Source organism: Dama dama, chromosome 15, assembly GCF_033118175.1.
Source record: "Dama dama isolate Ldn47 chromosome 15, ASM3311817v1, whole genome shotgun sequence".
NCBI lineage: Eukaryota > Metazoa > Chordata > Mammalia > Artiodactyla > Cervidae > Dama > Dama dama.
In genome coordinates this window covers 44,477,677-44,500,846 of record NC_083695.1, presented here as the reverse complement: position 1 = coordinate 44,500,846, position 23,170 = coordinate 44,477,677, and the positions used below count along the sequence as shown (strand labels likewise).

Here is a 23,170-nt window from a genome sequence, read left to right as displayed (position 1 = left end):
GCCAAGGCTACAGTAAAGGCTTTAAAGCCAACAAAGCAGTGTTCAAAGGCATCCACAGCCACAAAAAAAAAGATCTGGACATCACACACATTCTGACAGCCCAAAACACTATGGCTCAAGGCAGCCCGAATATCCTTAGAAGAGCACCCGTAACAGAAACAAGTTTGACCACTATGCCATCATCAAGCTCCGCCTCCCCACTGAGTCAGCAGGGAAGGAAATAGACAACACACTGGTCTTCATTGTGGATGTCAAGGCCAACAAACGCTAGATTAAACATGCTGTGAAAAAGCACTATGATGTTGACATGGCTAAGGTCAACACCCTAATCAGAACTGATGAAGGCATATGTTTAACTGGCTCCTAACTACAATAATGAGTCCAACTGGCTAATTCTAAATATAAAAGTTTTCACTGTATAAAAATGAAGAAATCAATCTAATAAACCCCATTAACTGAACAAAGGGGAGAGGGGACACAATCTCAATTGCTGTGGGAAAAGCACTCGACAAAATTCAAGATCGTTTCGAAACATAAACATTTATGAAAAACCCACAGCTAATATTATACTCATTGGTGAAAAATAGAAAGCTTTCCCTGAAGAACAATGTTCTTGTTTTCACCCTGTTATTCACCCTACATTATACTGGAAGTCCTAGCCAGAGCAATTAGGCAAAAAAAAAAAAAAAAAGCCATCTGAATTGGAAAACAAGAGAAACTGTTTACAGATGACACGACTCTATATATAGAAAATCCCATAAAACATACATACACACACACACACACTCTACTGGAACTAATAAACGAACTAAGCAAAGTTGCAGGGCACAAGACCAACACTCAAAAATCAGTTTTCCTATGCATCAGCAAAGAGCAATCTGTAAAGAAAATTAAGAAAACAATTTCACTTACAATAACACCCAGATGAATAAAATGTCTCGGAGGAAATAAATTTAACCAAGGAGGTGAAAGCCTTATAAAGCTTTAGACCAATGGAATAGAATTGAGAGTCCAGAAACTTCTTTGGTCAACTGATTTTTTTTTAACATTAGTGCCAACATTATTTGTATTAGTGTCCCAAGGCTGCCTTAAAGTACAACAAATTGGATGGCTTAAAACCACAGAACTTTTGGGACTTCCCTGGTGGTCCAGTGGTTGAGAATCCACCTTCCAAAGCAGGGGACGTGGGTTTGATCCTTGGTTGGGGACTAAGTCTGGGTCACAACTACTGAGCCACGTGCTGCAGCTAGCAAAGCCTGTGTGCCACAACAAAAGATCACACATACTTTAACGAAGATCCCATATACCACAGCAACTAAGACCCAACACAGCCAAAAATAAATAGCTTATCAAACATTTTTTAATATACACATGGAAATTTATTGTCTTGTAGTTTGGGCTGCAATAAATTGAGGTGTCAGCAGGACCATGCTTTCCCTGAAGCCCAAAGGGTCTTCCCTTCTTACCTTTTTCTAGCTTTCAGTGGTGGCCATCCAGTCGTGGCATTCTTTGGCTTGCAGCTGTATCACTCCAATCTCCGCTTCTGTTGTCACATGGCCATCGTCCCTGTGTGTGTGTCTTCTTATAGGGACACCAGTTATACTGGACTAAATGTCTACCTTACTCCAGTATGACCTCATCTTAACTAGTTACATCTGCAAAGACTGTTTCCAAATAAGGTTACATTCTCAGGTACTGGAGGTTAGGACTCAGACATATCTTTTGCAGCGGGACTCAATTCAACACATAACACCATCCAAAGAGAAAAGAATAGACTCTTCAACAAAAGGCATTAGGACAACTGTATATCTATGCGCAAAGGAACAAAGTATGACTTCTTCCTCAGTCCATGTATAAAAATTAACTAAAAATGGATCAAAGACCTAAGTATAAGAGAGAACACTGTAAAGCTATAAGAAGAAACCATATTGATAAATCTTCACTGCCTTGAATTTGGTAATAAATTCTCATTTTTTACTTAATTTCATTCTATTTCATTCCTTTTTTATAACTTCTATTTGTATTCTCTATTTGATATTGATGTCATACATTCCTTTAGTTCTTTAGATCTGATTTCTTTTAGCTCTTCAAACATGTTTAAAATAGTTAAAGTCTTTGTCTAGTAAGTCCATTTTCTGGGCAGCTTTAGGCACAGTTTCCATCCCACACACACACTTTAAACCAATCATAATTTCTTTCCTTGCATACTTTTCTTTTGTTTTTGCTGAAAACTAGACATGTTAAAAGATATAAAGTGGGAACTCTAGAAATCAGATTTCACACTCCTCCCCCCAGACTTGCTGTTGTTGAGTGGTTGGTGACCTTTCTGAACTAATTCTAAACAGTCAGTTTTCTGTGTTGCGTGGAGCCACTGAAATTTCTCCTCAGTTAGCTTAGTGGTCAGCTAATGACTGGACAGAGATTTCTTCGAGGACCTAGAATCAACAGGTCTCCTATCTTTGCCAAGACTCTGTGCATGCTGGACCTCACATTCCACACTAGGCCAGGCAATTTACATGCTGGCCTTGGTCCTCACGTTCTGCCTGCACAAATCCTCAGGGTTAAAGATGAGAACCGAACCTCAGGCCCTCTCAGGTCTTCACTGAACTATGGCCTCACACTTGTGCATGGCCTCACACATGTGCATGGCCTACATTCCCAGCAGTATGTTGGGAATCTTCAAAGTATGTTGGGAATTTTCAAAGTCCCGAAAGGACATTTTAGCCCCCAGTTTTTCCTTTTAAACTGATTTAAAAAAAAAAAAATTTGCTTAAACTGTTATTTACCACCTCATACTGCCTCAAGTCCAACGGAGCCCCTAAGCCTTCTCATTCACCAGAGTCTTTCTTTCTACCAATAAGAGGCTCTCTTTTATTGTTTCTCTTGTGTTTTAGTATAGAGCCCCAGTGGTGACTTACTGACAAAAATAGTGGTTTTGTTTTGCATCTTCTTTCTTTTGTTGTTCCTTGTTGAACACTTTAAAAGCAACATCTACCAATTAAAAAGGGTTCATTCCAAATATCTAATCTTTGCAACTTTCTCACAATATCTGAGGCACTTTGCTCCCTCCTCTACAAAAAACATTAAATTTGCCTTTCTAATGTTTTCGGGGGCCTTGCGATCTACATTAGTGTGATATCTCTAAACCTGACAAGTCCTTTCTAAAAATTCAGAGAGGTCTTCATTTGTTTTGCCGAATTTCTTGAAACTCTTTTTGCTTTGGTTCTCCTTTATAAAGTTTTGCAAAGATGCATTCATTTTCTAATAAGGGCATTCTTCCTTCACCTGGGTCCCAATTTGGTTCAGCTGAGGGTACTGCCAAGTGGGCTTTGGGTGTAGAGGATCCTCCCTATTAAGGAAGGCTGCCATCTCTCCAATTAAATAAGCCTGAGAATCCCCGTGGGCTAATCATTTGCACTTAGGTTCCCTATGAGATCAGGCTTCCCTGGTGGCTCAGACAGTAAAGCGTCTGCCTGCAATGCCAGAGACCTGGGTTCGATCCCTGGGTCAGGAAGATTCCCCTGGAGACGGGAATGGCAACCCTACTCGGCTACTCTTGCCTGGAAAGTGCCATGGATGGAGGAGCCTGGTGGGCTACAGTCCACGGGGTCGCAAACAGTCGGACGTTACTGAGCGACTTCACTTTCACTTTCCCTATGAGATAATGGGGAAGGGAAACTGTCTTCCCCTGGGAGTGGCTTCTGGCCCAAACTGAGGGCCTGTCAGATCTGCCATGACACCAGACCAAATACTTGTGCCCAAAACCTAACACGGGATTTCCTAATTGACCCCTATTAGGAAGGGAAGTCGTGAGCCCCAGTGCCAGAAATTGGGGCTGGATAGGAATGATAGGTGCTAGAGGGTTGGATATAATTGGCATAATGGCCAGAATGGCTGGGACAGCTAGCTCAGCCAGAGGAGTTAAGGTTTGAAGCAACATATACTCACTCTCACTTTCTTCATTTTCCCTGATGTAATAGCACAAATGCTTTGCACACGAAGGATTTCATCCCTCTTCTCCACTTCTTCACAAAATAGCTATAGAATCATTCGAAAGTTATTGTGCAGATGAAGTAAGAGATGAGGGTTCAAACCCTGGGTAGGGAAAATCCCCTGGATGAGGGTATGGCAACAAACTCCAGTATTCTTGCCTAGAGAAACCCATGGACAGAGAAGTCTGGCAGGCTACAGTTCATGGGGTCACAAAGAATCAGACACAACTGAAGCGACTTAGTACACACTCATACATGCACCAGAATGTTAGGAGTTCCATATAATTTCTAGAACATGTATGTTACTCATCTTTACACATGATGTAAATGTGGTGTTTTTTTTCCCAGCATTACCATGCTTATTTATTAAGGGGTTCTGAGAAAAAAATTGTTCAAAGTACCGCTGTGGACATCATTTACAGATGATACACTGCAAGAATTTTTATCACCCCTATTTGACAATGCTTCCCACGTAATTTAACATACCAAATAAGCCTAATTAGTTTAATATTCCTCTGAGACGGAGAGAAAACAAATAATTTGAGATGTTACAATCCTCAGGAAAACCTCAAAGTTAACTAGTTTCAAATGAACTTCATTTAGAATTTGATCTTTGGGAAGTTTATCAAAAGTATCAAAAGTTTTAACCAGCGATAAAAGATCTCAAAAAAAAAAAAGATCTCAGTAGCAAATACAGATCACTTAAAGAAACAATTACCAAAAGCATTTTATTATTTTAAGAAAACTTTGTCCTCTTAGAGAACCAAATTCAGGTTTTACACCACTTTACGTTTAAACTCTGCTTTCTTAAATTCTATCTTAGCTAATCCCGATCACACACAAAAAACTTTCAGTGTTCTACCTCCAAAAACCTTACACAATATTCTATATGCATATTAATCTGTCCCTCATTTTTCCATTTAGAACAAGCTCTAGAACAAAATCACATTTTTCCCTTTAACAAAATACACTTTCATGCCTCATACCTTTTTTGCTAAAAACACACACCCTATATCTTACATACTGAAATACTCTCCTTACAATTCTTAACCTTAAAACCTTAATCTCCAGTGAAAACCCAGTAAGTAATTGTAAAACTGTCAAATCAGCATTTCCTGATTGACGCACTTATGCTTCAGTCTTCCTCTTCTAAGAAGGCAAAAGTTGGTAAATTTAGACATGCCTAGCATTAATGTTCTAATATTTTATCCTATTTGAAATGAGCTAAATAGTCAATGATTCTCTTCATTTAACTTAGTTTCAAGTTACAAAAATCGAGAGAGACTATTTCAGGTAGACATTCCCCAAATATAATCATTCCTATGCACTGTGCTGTGTGTGCTAAGGCGCCTCAGTCACGTCTGACTCTTTGTGACCCCATGGACTGTAGCTTACCTGGCTCCTCTTCCATGGGATTCTCCAGGCAAGAATACTGGAGTGGGTTGCCATGCCCTCCTCCAGAGGATCTTCGCAACCCAGGGATTGAACCCTCGTCTCTTATGTCTCCTACATTGGCAGGTGGGTTCTTTACCACTAGCGCCACCAGGGAAGCCCAATTATTCCTCTAGAATTTACCTAAAACTTTTACTTCATATACCTCTATTTTATTTACTTAAAAGCTTTGTCATTTGTTATTTTTCTTGCTGACAAACTTTGTAGCAAGAACAGGTCTTCTTTGATTTCTAATAAACTTAGGTACAATAAAAGTAATATACTTAATGTTGATGACTCTAAGCACAAATCCGTATAAATCAAACCAACAAGCTTACACAAACTTTCATACCGGATATTAATTCAATACTGAATATTTCCTAGATCATATGAACCCCAAATTCATTCTAGCTAGTTTCTTTTACATTTGAGTATTTATATAAGTGCTTAATTTCCTTTAAGCTAATTCAATAGATGAACTTCCCAGGTTGGTAGGTGCCCAATATGCTAATGGAGATCAGTGGAGAAAAAACTTAAGAATGAAGGGATGGAGCCAAAGCAAAAACAACACCCAGTTGTGGATGGGACTGATGAAAGAAGCAACGTTCGATGCTGTAAAGAGCAATATTGCATAGGAACCTGGAATGTTAGGTCCATGAATCAAAGCAAATTGAAAGTGGTCAAACAGGAGATTACTGCAAGAGTGAACATCGACATTCCAGGAATCAGCAAACCAAGATGGACTGGAATGGGTGAATTTAATTCATATGACCATTATATCTACTACTGTGGGCAGGAATCCCTTAGAAGAAATGGAGTAGCCATTATAGTCAACAAAAGAGTCCGAAATGCAGTACTCAATCTCAAAAACGACAGAATGATCTCTGTTCATTTCCAAGGCAAACCATTCAATATCACGGTAATCCAAGTCTATGCCCCAACCAGTAACACTGAAGAAGCTGAAGTTGAACGGTTCTATGAAGACTTACAAGACCTTCTAGAATGAACACCCAAAAAAGATGTCCTTTTCATTATAGAGGACTGGAACGCAAAAGTAGGAAGTCAAGAAACACCTTGGGCAAACTTGGCCTTGGAGTACAGAATGAAGCAGGGTAAAGGGTAATAGAGTTCTGCCAAGAGAACACACTGGTCATAGCAAACACCCTCTTCCAACAACACAAGAGGAGGTCTACACATGGACATCACCAGATGGTCAACACCGAAATCAGACTGATTATATTCTTTGCAGCCAAAGATGGAGAAGCTCTATACAGTCAACAAAAACACCACCAGGAGCTGACTGTGGCTCAGATCATGAACTCTTTATTGCAAAATTCAGACTGAAATTGAAGAAAGTAGAGAAAACCACTAGACCATTCAGGTATGACCTAAATCAAAGCCCTTATGACTAAACAGTGAAAGTGAGAAATAGATTTAAGAGACTAGATCTGATAGACAGAGTGCCTGATGAACTATGGACGGAGGTTCGTGACTCTGTACAGGAGACAGGAATCAAGACCAACCCCAAGAAAAAGAAATGCAAAAAAGCAAAATGGCTGTCTGAGGAGGCCTTACAAATAGCTGTGAAAAGAAGAGACGTGAAAGGCAAAGGAGAAAAGGAAAGATATACCTATTTGAATGCAGAGTTCCAAAGAATACCAAGGAGAGATTAGAAAGCCTTCCTTAGTGATCAATGCAAAGAAATAGAGGAAAACAATAGAACAAGAAAGACTAGAGATCTCTTCAAGAAAATTAGAGATACCAGGGGAACATTTCATGCAAAGATGGGCTCAGTAAAGGACAGAAACAGTATGGACCTAACAGAAGCAGAAGATATTAAGAAAAACTGGCAAGAATACACAGAACTGTACAAAAAAGATCTTCACAACCCAGATAATCACAATGGTGTGATCACTCACCTATAGCCAGACATCCTGGAATGTGAAGTCAAGTGGGCCTTAGGAAGCATCACTATGAACAAAGCTAGTGGAGGTGATGGAATTCCAGTTGAACTATTTCAAATCCTGAAAGATGATGCTGTGAAAGTGCTGCACTCAATACACCAACAAATTTGGAAAACTCAGCAGTGGCCACAGGACTGGAAAAGGTCAGTTTTCATTCTAATCCCAAAGAAAGGCAATGCCAAAGAATGCTCAAGCTACTGCACAATTGCACTCATCTCACACGCTAGTAAAGAAATGCTCAAAATTCTCCAAGCCAGGCTTCAGCAATACGTGAACCATGAACTTCCAGATGTTCAAGCTGGTTTTAGAAAAAGTAGAGGAACCAGAGATCAAATTGCCAACATCTGCTGGATCATCAAAAAAGCAAGAGTTCCAGAAAAACATCTATTTCTGCTTTATTGACTATGCCAAAGCCTTTGACTGTGTGGATCACAATAAACTGGAAATTTTGTTTGTTTGTTTCCATTTATTTTTATTAGTTGGAGGCTAATTACTTTACAATATTGTGGTGGTTTTTGCCATACATTGACATGAATCAGCCATGAATTTACAAGTGTTCCCCATCCTGAACCCCCCTCCCACCTCCCTCCCCATCCCATCCCTCTGGGTCATCCCAGTGCACCAGCCCTAAGCACTTGTCTAATGCATCCAGCCTGGCTATCTGTTTCACACTCGATAATATACATGTTTCGATGCTGTTCTCTCAGATCATCCCACCCTCGCTTTCTCCCATAGAGTCCAAAAGTCTGTTCTATACATCTGTGTCTCTTTTTCTGTCTTGCATATAGGGTTATCGTTACCATCTTTCTAAATTCCATATGTATGCATTACTATATTGTATTGGTGTTTATCTTTCTGGCTTACTTCACTCTGTATAATGGGCTCCAGTTTCATCCATTTCATTAAAACTGATTCAAATGAATTCTTTTTAATGGCTGAGTAATATTCCATTGTGTATATGTACCACAGCTTTCTTATCCATTCATCTGCTGATGGGTATCTAGGTTGCTTCCATATCCTGGCTATTATAAACAGTGCTGCAATGAACATTGGGGTACACGTGTCTCTTTCAGTTCTGGTTTCCTCGGTGTGTATGCCCAGGAGTGGGATTGCTAGGTCATATGGCAGTTCTACTTCCAGTTTTTTAAGGATAAACTGTGTAAAATTTTGAAAGAGATGGGAACACCTGACCTGCCTCTTGAGAAACCTATATACAGGTCAAGAAGCAACAGTTAGAACCGAACATGGAACAACAGACTGGTTCCAAATCGAGAAAGGAGTACATCAAGGCTGTATATTGTCACCCTGCTTATTTAACTTATATGCAGAGTACATCATGAGAAATGCCAGGCCAAATGAAGCACAAGCTGGAATAAAGATTGCTGGGAGAAATATCAATAACCTCAGATATGCAGATGACACCACCCTTATGGCAGAAAGTGAAGAAGAATTAAAAAGCCTCTTGATGAAAGTGAAAGCAGAGAGTGCAAAAGTTGGCTTAAAGCTCAACATTCAGAAAACTAAGATCATGGCATCCGGTCCCATCACTTCATGGCAAATAGATGGGGAAACAGTGGAAACAGTGACAGACTTTATTTTTTGGGGCTCCAAAATCACTACAGATGGTGATTGCAGCCATGAAATTAAAAGATGCTTACTCCTTGGAAGAAAAGCTATGACCAACCTAGATAGCATATTAAAAAGCAGAGACATTACTTTGCCAACAAAGGTCCACCTAGTCAAGGCTATGGTTTTTCCAGTGGTCATATATGGATGTGAGAGTTGGACTATAAAGAAAGCTGAGCGCAGAAGAATTGGTGCTTTTGAAATGCGGTGTTCGAGAAGACTCTTGAGAGTCCCTTGGACTGTAAGGAGGTCCAACCAGTCCATCCTAAAGGAGATCAGTACTGGGTGTTGATTGGAAGGACTGATGCTGAAGCTGAAACTCCAATACTTTGGCCACCTGATGGGAAGAGCTGACTCATTGGAAAAGACCCTGATGCTGGGAAAGATTGAGGACCGGAGGAGAAGGGGATGACAGGCGATGAGATGGTTGGATGGCATCACTAACTCAATGGGCATGGATTGGGTGGACTCCGGGAGTTGGTGATGGAGAGGGAGGCCTGGCATGCTGCAGTTCGTGGGGTCACAAAGAGTCGGACACAACTGAGCAACTGAACTGAACTGAATTCAATAGAGCTCTTTTACTAAGTAATGCTGGCATTTCTACAATCTATAACATATACAAACACACACACACACACACACAAGGATCACACAGTTACTACTCCAAAATTTCAGCCCTGAATCAGGTACAACAACGTAAAACCTATTACAAAAGAGGTTGGGTTTTGGCAAATGGGGCAAATCAACATCACTGGTATAGATGGCTAAACGCTTTTTACAAATATTTATTTTACTTCTATTTGTAACTTTTGGTGATTTTAGGAACGAAGTGGAACCTTTCTTCCTGAGAATGTCCCACTTTTAGACAAGAGGAGACAGGGTTTGTTTTTTTTTTCTGTTCTTTCCTCCATTTGACATCATAAGAGTTTCAAATATCACAAAACTGATTTGGCTGTAAATAGACAGTACCAAACAAAATGAAATGACAAACCCAAAGGACAAGCAGAAAATCCTAAGTAAACCTTCAAGTTTGGTCTTGGGGGTGTTGCATACGCCAACAACATAGGAGACCATAAATGAATTACTTAACACAGCAAGGATGGCAGTACATGGCACACAGGGTCCCAAGATAACCCTGCCTAAATCCCTGTGGGGCTCCTAACAGCTACTGTGCTCACACATTGTTATCAGTACAATAAAATATCATCGTCCTCTCACCCAGGGGTTCATAGCTGTAATCAGATGATTTATCCAAAATGAGCTTCAGAGAACTTTCTTTAGGGTTAATTCAAACATTTCCCAATTTTTTTTTTTTCTTTCAATCTTGCAAGTACATGTTTTTGTATTTATTTATTTTTAAAATCAATTTATTAATTGGAGGCTACTTTATAATATTGTGGTGGTTTTTGCCATACTTCAACATGTGTCAGCCACGGGTGTACATGTGCCCCCCCCCCGCCCCCGTCCTGAACCCCCCCACCTCCCTCCCCACCCCTTCCCTCTGGGTTGTCCCAGAGCACCAGCTTTGAGTGCCCTGATTCATGCATCAAACTTGCACATTGAAGCATCCATATTACCATATGTAAAATAGTCCCCATTTTTAAAGACAGAAACTCAAGACAGACAAAACACAAACCTCACCCACAATGCTAGCATCCAAACGAGCAAAGGAACTGGTTCACGTGTCCAGTAAAAGCCCAACATCTCTACACTTTCCAGCAGGGCACCCCACTCAAATATAAAACAAGTTGGCCTATTCCCAAGGAAAAGCCCCAAATGAAGAGGAAATAAAAGTTTCTGGCTGAACACACCAGAGCAACTTGCCCTACTGTGTGGATGGAGCTTGTCAACTCTTAAATGTCGATTTGTTGCTCCAATTGTCAAGTTCTGGGGAAGACGATGCTGCTTCGGGGAATTCTGAAGCCAAGATCCTCAGGTTAAGTGACCGGGCAATTGCTAGGGCCTTACCTGAAAACTCCCCAACAAGGGCTGGCTAGCCATGAGTAGCAAATCTTGAACTCTAACAAATTTTGGTGTAGCTCATGCTGCTCACCACACTATAGGCCGGTAAGTGGAGAAACGAGTTGTTGGGGCAAGGATTAACGGTTTTATTCAGAAAGCCAGCACACAAGAAGATGGTGGCCTCACATTCCAAAGAACCATCCTGCCTGAGGTAGGGTTCTTTTACAATAAAAGGGAAGGGAGTAAAGTCAAACACTTCCTGGTTCCCACCAGCCTCCAGGAGAGATGTGTTAATTTCCTCCTCCCTGCAGTCATTCACCAGTGTGCCTGGTCAGCATGCTTCCTGAGAGCTAAATAAAGGTATTTTAGTTTAATGCTCATTACCTGAGAGGCAGGTTTTCCAGAGATGGGCCCTTACCTATAATTTAAGCTTACAGGCAATATCCCTTTGGTGATCAACTTGTAATAGAATACAAAGGTACTTCCCTATTACACTGGTTTTCAACTATGAAACCAGCAAACTTTAAGTAGCACTTAATTAGGAAGCAATCTTCAATAAGCTAGAATGTGGCCTCCATAACCACATTTCAAAATATATCTGTATTGGTTTTCTCTTAAATTCAAGCATCATTTACATTTATATAATAGAAAAAGTGAAGATGCCTCATATTTTCAAAGAAACACAGTTAATACTTGACATATATATATACATGGTTAACATTTGATAAATATATATATATATATATATATATATACTCTACCAGTTTTCTTCCATTCTGTTTGCTTTGAAAAAAATGAACTAGTTCTACATACATATTTCACAAATTACTAACTCATTTATATGTGTTCTCTAATGATTTAAGTACATTTTTTCTCATTCTTAACAGCCACCAGAGATACCAAAATACTGCAGTGGGTGGCCTATCCCGTCTCCAGCAGATCTCCCCAACCCAGGAATCGAACCAGGGTCTCCTGCTTTGCAGGTGGATTCTTTACCAGCTGAGCTACCAGGGAAGTCCCTTAACAGCCACAGAGCATTCCATTTCATAGAAATGCAGTAATTGTTACCCAGTCCTTAGATGGCCACCTAAGCAAAAGTTCCATTTTTCATGCTAAGGCATTAAAAATACATTATAAGTAATAAATGTCAATTCTATAGTGTGTGTCAAACCTAATAAGCACAATTAAGCTTGCCAACCAAGTGATTTCTGATTATCATTTTAGGGTGTTTCCAATCTCATACTATCACAAATATGTCAGGATGTATCCTCACCCTTTGGGCCTCTGTCTGTGTACCTGAAGAATCAAATAAACTCTGCTAAGAGGAACTGCCATCCAAAGGGCCTGCTCTGATTGACACTAACACTCAAAATTCACATCCTTTTGAGCCTGGGTTTGGATTGGGAGAATTCAAGTGTCATCAGAAACCAAACCAAGATATAAGGTCCAGACCCAGCTGGACAGTAGCAAATGTTTTAAGCCAAGACACTGGATATTTCTGGGCCATTCAGAAATTTGTGAAGCCAATTCTGAAAGAGCATCAGAAATATGGTGAGCAACTAACTCGTTCCACAAAGCACCTTTTATAGTACTGATTCATTCATGGCAGGAAGGAGGGAAGGCCAGGCTTTCTTGCCTACTACAGCCAATTTAAGCCTAACCCACGTCTCTGAGCAGAGAGTTGACACAGGCTCCAACAGGGGGCAGATTCAGTTTCTCCATGACAGTCATAATTCTGTGACTATCCAGAAGAAACGGTTCTCTAAAGCCTCTTTGAGAACATGAAGCAGCTCAAAGTGCCTGAGCCTGCCCAGCTCAAGTTGGTCTGTTATCTTCCCCGACTTCTGTAAGAACATTTCAAAGTAAACCCAAAGAACACATAAGCTGAACTGTGGTCCTTTCTTGGGGTGTCCTTGAAGCACTGAGGTGTTTGAAAGCTTTGTATAGTTTCTGGGGAAACAGTCTTTTTAAGAGATGTAGCACAGACACTAACAGTCCTCAAGAGCTCCTTGCTGACATGAGAAATCGTAAAGTGAGAGCAGCACATCTGATTAACCACGGGGAACTATGTGACCCTCAGTGGAAGCCAAGGTGCTGGCCTCTTGTCCCCGCAGAGGGGACACTCAGGACACAGGCAATGTTTCCATCCGAACAGGAACAAATCCAGGGCTCAGTGTACACATTTAATCTCAGCTTTTTATTGCGATTCAGGAAGAGCCTGATGGTGGCAGGCAAGCTCACTGTCCCAGTTTGCCCAGGCCTTCTGCTGCATGCGTGACAGCATTCGTGACTGTGTTGGTCACTGTCTCAGTGACTTCTTTTACCACTTTGTCCCCCGACTCGTGGGCCTTCTTTAAAGCATCAGCAATGGCTGTTGGGAAGGAAGAAGAAGAATGTCCACGTGAGCAAAGAAAACAATTCAAGTCACTCGCTGGGCTGGTGTCACCTGGAGTGTCCTGTGGGATGTGGCAGTCTTACTAGGTTGCACCCTGCAAGAGTTGTGGGACAGAGTACAGCGCAGCTCCTGGATGAAGGCATTCACACTCGATTTTATTTCTCCAAACAGCCTGCATCTCTCCAGCTATTAGTGAGATAGGGCATCTGCTTGTGGGCGTACTGCCTACTCAGGCTTCATTTTTCTGTGAATTGTCTATTTATACCTTTTGGTCATTTTTATATTGGGTTATCATATTTTTGTTCAGTTTGTGGTTTTTGATTTGGCTTATGTTATTTTTTTTCACTATGGAAATTTTTTAAGTTGTATACTGTCCAATTTAGGAGAAGGAAATGGCAACCCACTCCAGTATTCTTGCCTGGAAAATCCCATGGACAGAGGAGCCTGGTGGGCTACAGTCCATGGGGTTGCAAAGAGTCGGACACAACTGAGCGACTTCACTTCACTCACTTCATACTTTATCACTGGAGAAGGAAATGGCAACCCACTCCAGTATTCTTGCCTGGAGAATCCCATGGACAGAGGAGCCTGGTAGGCCATAGTCCATGGGGTCACAGAAAGTCGGACACGCCTGAAGTGACTGAGCACGCACTGTCCAATTTACCTAATATTTCCTTTATGGCCTTTGGAGCTTCTGTCATCATTAAAAAGATCTTCCACTCTCTGAGATTATGCCAAAATCTACGTTCTTTTCTATGAATTTAATAATTTCATGTATTTATATTTAAGTCCTAATCCATCTGCAAACTATTTTGTTGTAAGGAGCGAGACATACACAAGCTTTGTACATTGTGATACAGAAACATATAAACAAACATATAAACATCTAAATAAACACGTATTTGTACGTATATAATTTATGTCTCCAATGTTTTGTGCCAGCACACTGCCATCTGATCTTTTGTGACACCATCCTATTAACATTCCACAGAGAGGACTATCTAGATGGTTCATGCTTTAGCAAAGTACAGTGAGAGAGCTCAGATGAGCGCAGATAATTGTACACCAACTGAAAGGAAGCAACTTTGGGGTCAGGGTTTGACCTGATTAGGCAAGTAACAGGTTGCTACCAGCACCCAGCTTCCCTCCTTCCCACCCCAAACTTGGCCTTACCTTTCTCTCCAGCCTCCTTAGCATGATCTATCACCTCCTTCACCACTCCCTCCACAACGTGAACTGAAAAGATGAGACAAGCCCAGAGTGAGAGCACAGTGTAAGCTGCCTGTCCTCACAGCAGGGCCCAGACAGCCCTGGGTATCCCGAAAGGGCCTCAGGGATGCTGCTCCCCCCAGGACAGGACAAGCTGCTCACCAAGAACTCCCAGCTGGCTTCCTTCAGAGACTGGAGTGGGCCCTGGCTGCTAGCAGCCAAGCTGTTGAGGGCACAGGGCTCTCCGTGTCCCTCACCCAGCAAGGCCTGGAATGCTGACTAACAAGCCTTCCTGTCGGCTGGGGACCTGGAGCTAAGGCTGGGCCTATTTCCCAGGTCACCACGCCTCTCAGGTTAGCTGCTGTTCTATATAAGACTGGATGGAGGCCACAGCAGGAGGCTGAATATCAAAGCTTCACCACCACCACCACCACTCCCCGCTCACGGCAACACCAAGTCCCCCAAAGCAATTCCTCCAATAAGACAAAACTCTCTGCCCTCCTAGGGTGGTAACCTGCTAGAACTGAAAGATGTTGGGTCAGAAGAACTATTTCAGATTCTAACTCCTAGAATTAACTCCACTGCTTGGGTTCCCTTGTCCATAGACTGGAAATAACACAGCGCTCAGAGAGCTGCTCAAGATGAAAGTGGACTTTGCAACAGCAGGTGCAAAGCTAAAATGAAACACAGACATGTTTGCAGCCATTTAGAAAGAGAACAGCAAACTTGGGCACAAGCTGTTTTTCACAAAATGTCAAACGGGTAGGGCTTGGATCAGCTTCTCTGTATCCAAGGGCCTGTGTACAAAAAAAGAGTTTCTGGGGACTTTGAAGAAACTGAAAATGTCCTTTGTGTAAACTCTGGGGGCTGACTTTGAACACAATCAGACTTGGTGAATCTTAAGCAAGAAATCTTTGAAGCTTTAAAGTTATGGTGAAAAATTAAAATCCACCTTCCTTTTCCTGTAGCATCTATAGGATACTTAGAATAAGCTCTTTTACCATGAAAGCCTCCCACCCCTTGCCAGATTCCAGAGGCAAGGAGTCAAGTCACCAGCTGCTCACCCAGCACCTTGGCTCCCCTCCTGCTACCAGGGGCCTCCTCTGAGCTGCCGCCTCCGTCCCACAGCCACAGACCCCAGGAATGTGTCAAGCCGGGTGGGTGGGGGACAAAACAGGTCTGACCAGGAGGGTTGCTGGGGCAGTGGACCGCTCATGGCTCCTACTGGTTTAGCTTCTACAGTCCCCTACCTCCTTCCCTATGGAGCTGATCATCCTTGGTTCTCCATGGGGTCAAAGCCTGCCCCAATCCTGTTGGGATCAGCTTTTCACTGGCCCAGTCAAGTCTGTCCTGAGTCCCCCCAGTGGGAGGAACAGTGCAAGGGGGAAGGAGCCCCGGGGTCCTTACCAGCTTCCTCGGTGGCCTTCTCTGTGCGGTGGGCCAGGCCTTCGGCAGCTAGCTTCCCCAGGCCTCCCAGCATTGTGTGGCAACAGGTGGTAATCAAGCAGGATGCTGGGGCCTGGAGCAGTCTGCTTTTATAGATGCCTCTGATGCCCGGCCGGGCTCCGGGACACAAGCCCTCACCCTGGTGGTGAGTCAGCACAGGCGGCAGAAGGAAGAAGCTGGGTGGGGCCACCCCAGTGCTGTGGCTGGGGAAGTGATCCTCTGGCAGCATGAGACCCCCACACCCCATAACTTGAGACCCCACAAGGGGCAGGGACCGGGGGCATGAGGCCGGACAGAGCTCGGTTCTCGGACATTACCCCTCTCCCAAGGCAAGAGGCCTTAGTGCCCTGTGGGGTGAGAGGCATTTGGGGACCTCAGCCCTGCCAGTCCCCTGGACTCATGGCAGTCTGGGCACAGCTGTGTATCCAGAGAAGACCGAGAACTTCCAGCCCCGCTGCCTACTATCCCTCGGGTGACCCAGTCAGGGGTGTAGCATTTTGTGAGCCTGGGGACCCAAGCAGCCCCCAGGCCAGGGCATACAAGTGGAGTGGTGGCTGCTGCCCTCCCTATTCCCAAGAACTCAGCTCAGGAGAGTGGCCTTGCAGCCTCCACTGGACAGTCTGGGGAAGTAGGGAAAATGAGGGTCATGCCTGGCCCAAGGTAGAGAAGGTTGCAACGCTGACCAGAAGTCTAGTCATCCCTGAGTTGCAGTTACCTGGTTCTCACTCATGGGAGCATCTGGGTGGCCCAGCACTGAGGCAGCCTCCAGGTAAGTGAACCCAGTCCTCCTCGCACCTTCGGGCCTGGCCTCTTAGGGAAGACCTGTGAAGTCAGAAGTGCCCACCCAAGAGGTCCTAGGGGAGTAAATGGAGGACCCCGCCACCATCTGGGGATGTGCTTCTGACTCTAGCAAGAGTTCCCAGAAAGAAGCTCTACCAGTCCCTGAAACATTACACGCTTAGGGAGCCAGATTGCCTTCCGAGTTACTCAGGATGGAGAGAGATGCCTCAAGCCACGTATCACATGCTGCTTCCCTTAGTCACTAGCCCAGCTGAGCCTCAGTTTCTTCATCTATAAAATGGGGGCAGCCACGCCTTCCTGGCCTCGTCACTGATAGTTGGTGGGGTCAGGCATGCAAACTCTTGGTAAACTTCCATTCCCACCCTCTTATCAGTGATGTGCTAGGGATGCTAGCTAGGTCCATGCTGCTTGGCAGTGAGCCCTGGCCAACCAATGGGTGGAACAAAGAGTGGCAGGGGTATAAGGCTGCCTCGGAGTGAGAGGGCTTGGAGATGAGACACCCCCAACTGGCTAGGAGTCATGGAGGGAAGGCCCTTTCAAGGACTTGCTCATAAAGTCCAGGCCTGGGGCAGGAGTTTAAGGTTGCTCCCCCCATACCGGCTTCCTTACCCCTCAGAGGAGTCCAGCAGGGAGTGGCGGGGTCTAATTGGTGTTTACCTGACATAGGCTTAAGGAGTCGAGGCTCTCCCACATTCCTGAGTGGTGCTGGGAGGCCTCGGGCAGTGGCCAGTCCCCTGGGGTGGGCAGTGGATGCTGCAGGCAGCAGGAACTCTGGGTCACAAGGCCATAGCCCCACACATGCCATAAGCAGGAGTTGATCAGGTCTTAAACAATTTGGAGAGTCTCTTTAAGAAAAAGAGTATTACTACTCATGTGATTACACACACACACACACACACACACACACACACACACACATATATGTTTGACCCTGTGGACTCAGAAGGGGCCATGAAAGTGAGGGGCCCTGGAGTTTAAGCAGGTCTAGATGACTCTGGCCTCCCTGTTACATCCAAATCCCAGAGAGTTCTGCTCATGGTATTAGGACAACACTGCCAAGGGTGGGGGCACTTCTGGGACACGGTTGGCAGGAACTGGCCTGAGAGACCCACAGGGACGTTCCCTGGGCCCATCAAAACCCCCTGCCTCTTTACTCTGAGGCTGTGTGTGTCCTTCACCGCCACATGGGTCCTTTCTGCTGGACCTCTTGACCGGATGGCGGTGTCACCCACGAGTTCTGGGATGGCTCCCAGACCCCACGACCCCACCCGCCAGTGCTCACCCTTGGGTACTCTTCACTGTGGCTCCCTCCTTCGGAGCTCATCAGCTCCTTGACAGGCACATCAGGGCTCGGCCACTCAGCAGGACTCTGGCCCCAGTCCCAGCTAGGAGCCCTCTGGCTACACTTTTCCTCCTCCCTGTCAGACTGCTGTTACCTTCACTACATCCCCCAGCCCATGGGACCCTCTCCTCCTTAATGCATGGCCCTGGTGTGAGCACCCAGAGTCCAGTGACAACATATCATGGCCCCAAATCTCCTGACAAGGCTGGGTTCAGGTACAGATCCCAAATGCAACAGAGAGAGGGAAGGCCTGGAGAGGCCAAGCTGCCCAAGACTGGATTTGGGCCCCAGACCTTGGTGCTCTGGCCCACTTCTAGTCCCACCAGCCTTCCCACTGTAGCTCTGAGCAGCTCCCTGGCTTCTCAGCACAGCCCAGCCCACCCGGGCTCCCAGAGGGTGGACTCCTTTCCAGCCCAAAGAACCTAGGACAGTCTCACACCCTGCTAAGAAGGATTCTGGTCTAAGGGGTTGGGCTTGGGCTACTCCTACCTGGATAAGGTTGGGGTGACTCAGGTAGGAACCACCCCATCTGGGAAGAAGCCTGCCATGATGGGTCCCAACAGAGCAGGCCTTGAACACAGGCAGCCAAGTCAGCCTGTCCTGAGTCAGAAGGTCAAGTCCTACACTCGGGGCTGTGAGAGTCGAGCTTTGACAAGAGTCAACTAATTCTTCAAATGGAATCTGCTCAACGACCTAGGTCTGGCAAAGGACCAGATGACTCCACCATCAAGTCAAGGAGAGCCAATTTTTCAAAAGCAATTTGCCAACTGAGCAATTAACAATTCTGGGGGAAAAAAAAGTTTAAGCAGCTTAAGCATGCTTAAACACTTAGGGCTGTCTCACATCTGAAGCATGAGAAATTTTCTTTCTCCTGTGACTGCAAATGTCATGAACAGCAAGAGTTTTATAACTGTCATCCTACCTATGCTTTCTCCTACTTCTACTTCATGGATTTGACCTCCCAGTACCTACAGAGCCCATGTATCTTGTACACACAGACCCCTTCCAGTCACAGGGGAGCCAAGAAGAGATTCCCGGAGACTTGGTTTATCAGTCACCAAAAGAAGACTTCCCTAGCAACCCAGCTCTCATACACCCATGGGCAAAGGGCACATCAAAGGGGTAGCTGAGGAAATGGACAGTTCACAAAGGTGTGGGCAGACTTAAGGGAGCCAATGAGGGACAGCGAGGCTGCCAGGGACTTTGAGCAATGGGGGTTATTATATCCCTTGGCCTGGAGGGGCTGTAGACCCTGATGAGAGCTCCAGCTATAGGAGAGGGTCAGCAGACAGGAGCTGCCACCGTCAGCGGAAGAACAAGGCCACTGTCCAACCATGCCCAGCAAGAAGGGAGCAGGAGAAATAAACTTCTCTCTTCTCCATCTCCTACTGCTATCCCCTGCAGCTGAACCCAACAAGTCCCGAAGGTAAGGGAGCCTGGGTAATGCGGTTCAAGAGGCAAGTTCCCAGGGTGAGGGCAGGGAGTAAAAGGCAGAGAGTATGTGGATTCTCTATAAACAGAGAACACCAGCTTAGCCTGCCAGACTTCCAGGTCTGGAAGCAACAAGACAGCAGCTTAAATTCTAAATAGTCCCATTTCCCCTTCCTGAAACTCTCTGGGGCAACAAGGAACAACAACACAGCAACAAAGACTTAGCACAGCCATAAATAAATAAATATTTTTTAAAAAGAAGAAATTCCAGTGAAATAGAAATCAGACTTATAGGAATTATTCAATCTTCTGTGGCAGAAGGCACCGCAGCCATATCTAGAAGACACTCAAGGAAGAAACTGTGAGCTGAAAATTTCAAACCCAGTTGAGGATAAAGTATAAAGGCTACAGACTAACATTTCTACACATATAGGAACACAGAATATGGTTCACATGAGCTCTTCTTTCTTAAAAATTTTTAACCTTTTTAAAAATAGAAAATGCCACACACAAAAAACAGAACACCATGAACCCTCATGGACACACTGCTATAACCCAAGGGCCCTAGCTATACAATTCTCAGTTCACATCCCAGACATCTTCTCAGTTCATCTGAAAATATTTCATTCTTGAGGAAACTTCTAGAAAACTAACTCCAACCAACCAAGAGATAATAGAAAATATCTCAGAAGATCAATGGCAGGCTGCTTCTATTATCTTCAGTTACAGATCTAAGACAAGAAAAAGGTGTGGAAGAATGGAATGTAAATGCTATGTATTTTCACAAAGTAGAAATGAGACAACTAACAACAAGCAAAAAAAAAAAAAAAAAGGAGAAAGGGAGAGAAGGTGGAAAGCAGAAAACTCTGCCCTTCTCATCTGTAATTTGATGGGAATCAGAGCTAAAGTCCAAAATGTGATGTTAGTGACTTTGTGTTTGGCTAGTTGGGGGACTGGGATTTGGAGAATCAGGAACTACCTGAGGAACTGTTAATGGGAGAATCATCTTTGGAGCCCTGACCAAGACCCAACAGGTGCAGTGGTCACAGCCTTCTTCTCCTCAACCTATCTTGGTTTCACTAACTTCATGAACCTCATGGAGACAGGCCTGGGAGCCCATGGCTCCCTAGCACCATGTCCACCTTGTCCCAGACACAGAGCCAACGACAAGTCCAACCTGGCCCCACCCCCAAGGAAAGCAGAAAGAGGCATCTGCACAGTGCGTGGGAGCATCAGACGCACAGAGGGGGCAGAGAGACATGGAAGGGGCTGCGCTGTAGAGATGGTCCTAGAGTGAACCTAGCATGTCAACTCTGTCACCTGGTAGGAGAAACAACGGACCACCATCCCTGCTTTCATCCGGCAGATGTTGCCAGAGCCCCTCTCGAGGCACGGGGCGTGCACTAATCAGCACAGAGGACTCGGTTGCTGCCTGTGGACAACCATCACAGCCAAGCACACAGGAGAGCCACTCATTAGTATGCAAGTGTGGAAAAGTACACTGGCAGTGGCTGGACCCGTTCTGTGTATGTTGGGGCCGATCTGGGAAGCTGAGATCTGAAGGATGAAAGGGCAGAAGCCACCTAGACAAGGGTGATTTATGAGGAAGGATGGACAGCATTCCAAGCAGAAAAAAACAGCACACACACAGGCTGAGGTGAGCCGAAGCACGATGTCAAGGGAAATGAACAAAGGTTAACATGGCTGAGACTGAGAGAGAGGGGGTACTGAGGAAGGAGGCTGAGGAGGTGAGTGAGGCTGGCAAATGAAGGACCTTAGTATCATTGAGGTAACATCAGGATTTTAGCTTTTCTTTGTAATGGACACCTACATCACGGCAGCTTAAACGATGAGAAAACTGATCCTTTCGCCTAGTGTGTGGCAGGTGCGGGATTGGTTAAGTTAGGGACCCAATAAAATAACTTGGGATCTAGGTTCTTTTCATACTTCTGCTCTGCCCTAATCAGCAAGTTGCCTTTTCCTCAGGCTCCTTCCTCCTGAGGTTAGAAGTGGCTGCCAGAGTTCTAAGCATCATTTTCAGTCACAAAAATGTCCAGTGGAAGAGGAAGAAATGCTTCTTCCTTTATTTATTTATTTATTTTTTTTTTTTTTGAGGATGAAAAACCCTTTCCTAGAAGCCTCCTGGCCCTCAGACCCGACTCCTCCTCTCCTTGGTCTGAGATGGCTCACACACTCATTCCTAAGGCCAACAACACTCAGAAGGAAAACAGGATTAAGAAGGATTACTGGGCCAGCTGGGATTCCTCCTGAGTCAGGCAGGGGAAGGTAGCCTACCAAAAAGGATCTGAGGGCTCTGATAGTTCAGCCCCACCCTCCTCTGGGTGTGGCCCCACATGATCTCTCCCAACCCTGGCATCCTCTCCTGGGGGCAGGGGCTCCTGGAGATGCTGGAAGCACCTCCACATTACTCCAGGTATCTCTTCCAGGTCTTGGCCCATTTTGTAGACCAGGTGAGGCCTTCTTTGGGGAAGTCAGAAACTTGAACAAACCATGACACTGAGTTTGGCCCTGGGGTGAGGGTGAGAGATATTAAGGATTAGAGAGGAAACCTATTGCTTCCTTGGGAGGGATCTCGGATTGGAGAAATGAAAGGTCCCCTGGGCAGATGGTTACACACATAAAGACCTGGGCTGGTGGGTTGGGGGGTGTGAGGCGGGGGCGGGGGGGGGGGCGGTGGACACGACATTGCCCCCTGCTGGCCGGTCGCGGAAGGCCTCTAGGAAAGCGGGTCTCGAGTGTGAAGCAAAGACGACGCTTTTTTTCTGTCAGTCCCCCCTGAACTGGAAGTGCCTTGTAGCCAACATCTTGTAGCCAGAGGTGAAACGGCATGACTATGTATGTCCTCGTCCAGAAGAGAACAAGATCATACGGACGGAGGGAACAGTGTGTGCAAAGGCGGGGAGGTGGGCAAAGGGAATGGGGCGTCACCAGCCAAGGTGTGGCAAGGGTTCGGATGAAGAGAGCCGCTAGCGCCCGGGCTGGGCTTATCCTGTGGCAACGATGAGTCACCCCCCCAGCAGGACTTACCCAGAGCTGATATCGCGTGCATGAACACGTGGACACGTGCAGGGGAGGTTGGAGGGAATAAAGTTTGCGCGAACTCTAGACCGTCTTGGGGACCTGCCCGACAAAAACGCCGGCCTCCACCCTAGGCCAGAAGACACTGGTGCATCCGGAACGGAAGGGGTGCCAACGGGAGTGGTCTAACGCGCGCACGCACTCTGCCGGGTGTCTGCGCTTCACGCCCACGTGCACCGCGCTCACGTGCACCGCCCTGTGCGCCGCAGGGCCCGCCCAGGGGGCGTGTAGTGGGCGGGGCTCTTGGCGGCCGCGCCAACCAAGTCAATCGGGCGGGGCCCAGGTCTTCGGGGCGCGTCCTCGCCCTCTTGGTCCCGCCTGGTGACTCACCGCTGGGTGCGGCAGTGGCACAAACACCGGACGGGCTGGTTAGAGTGGCTAGGGCCAGAACCACTCCCCTGCGTCCCCTGTCTTCCCCGAGAGTTCCTGCCGCGTGAAGTCCTCGCCGGCGCCCAGCTCTGGATTGCCTTGA

At 45.4% G+C, this 23,170-nt stretch overlaps 1 protein-coding gene across 4 annotated transcripts; it reads right to left on the bottom strand.

Annotated features, from left to right (window-relative positions):
- Positions 1-13,163: 13,163 nt before the first annotated feature.
- On the bottom strand, positions 13,164-22,841 carry FAM25A (family with sequence similarity 25 member A). Of its 4 annotated transcripts, none has more exons than XM_061163060.1 (4): positions 22,648-22,841; positions 17,484-17,671; positions 14,544-14,606; positions 13,164-13,346 (listed from the first exon to the last, which is right to left on the bottom strand). In XM_061163060.1, exons 2-4 carry the CDS (start codon positions 17,629-17,631, stop codon positions 13,213-13,215), a joined length of 345 nt encoding a protein of 114 aa, XP_061019043.1. In that variant the 5' UTR covers positions 17,632-17,671; positions 22,648-22,841; the 3' UTR covers positions 13,164-13,212. The 4 variants fall into 4 exon arrangements, 3 of the variants coding, with proteins under 3 accessions (XP_061019043.1, XP_061019042.1, XP_061019041.1); XM_061163059.1 differs by lacking the exons at positions 17,484-17,671; positions 22,648-22,841 and adding exons at positions 15,987-16,164; positions 16,741-17,182; XM_061163058.1 differs by lacking the exons at positions 17,484-17,671; positions 22,648-22,841 and adding an exon at positions 15,987-16,444.
- Positions 22,842-23,170: the final 329 nt, after the last annotated feature.

Excerpts from the sequence above, each read along its gene's own strand:
- FAM25A (XM_061163058.1), bottom strand. The coding sequence starts at position 16,272 with ATGGGGTGTGGGGGTCTCATGCTGCCAGAGGATCACTTCCCCAGCCAC. Across the intron at positions 14,607-15,986 it reads GAAGGCCACCGAGGAAGCTG|TTCACGTTGTGGAGGGAGTG; the intron begins GTAAGGACCCCG and ends TCATCTTTTCAG. Across the intron at positions 13,347-14,543 it reads TAAGGAGGCTGGAGAGAAAG|CCATTGCTGATGCTTTAAAG; the intron begins GTAAGGCCAAGT and ends CCTTCCCAACAG.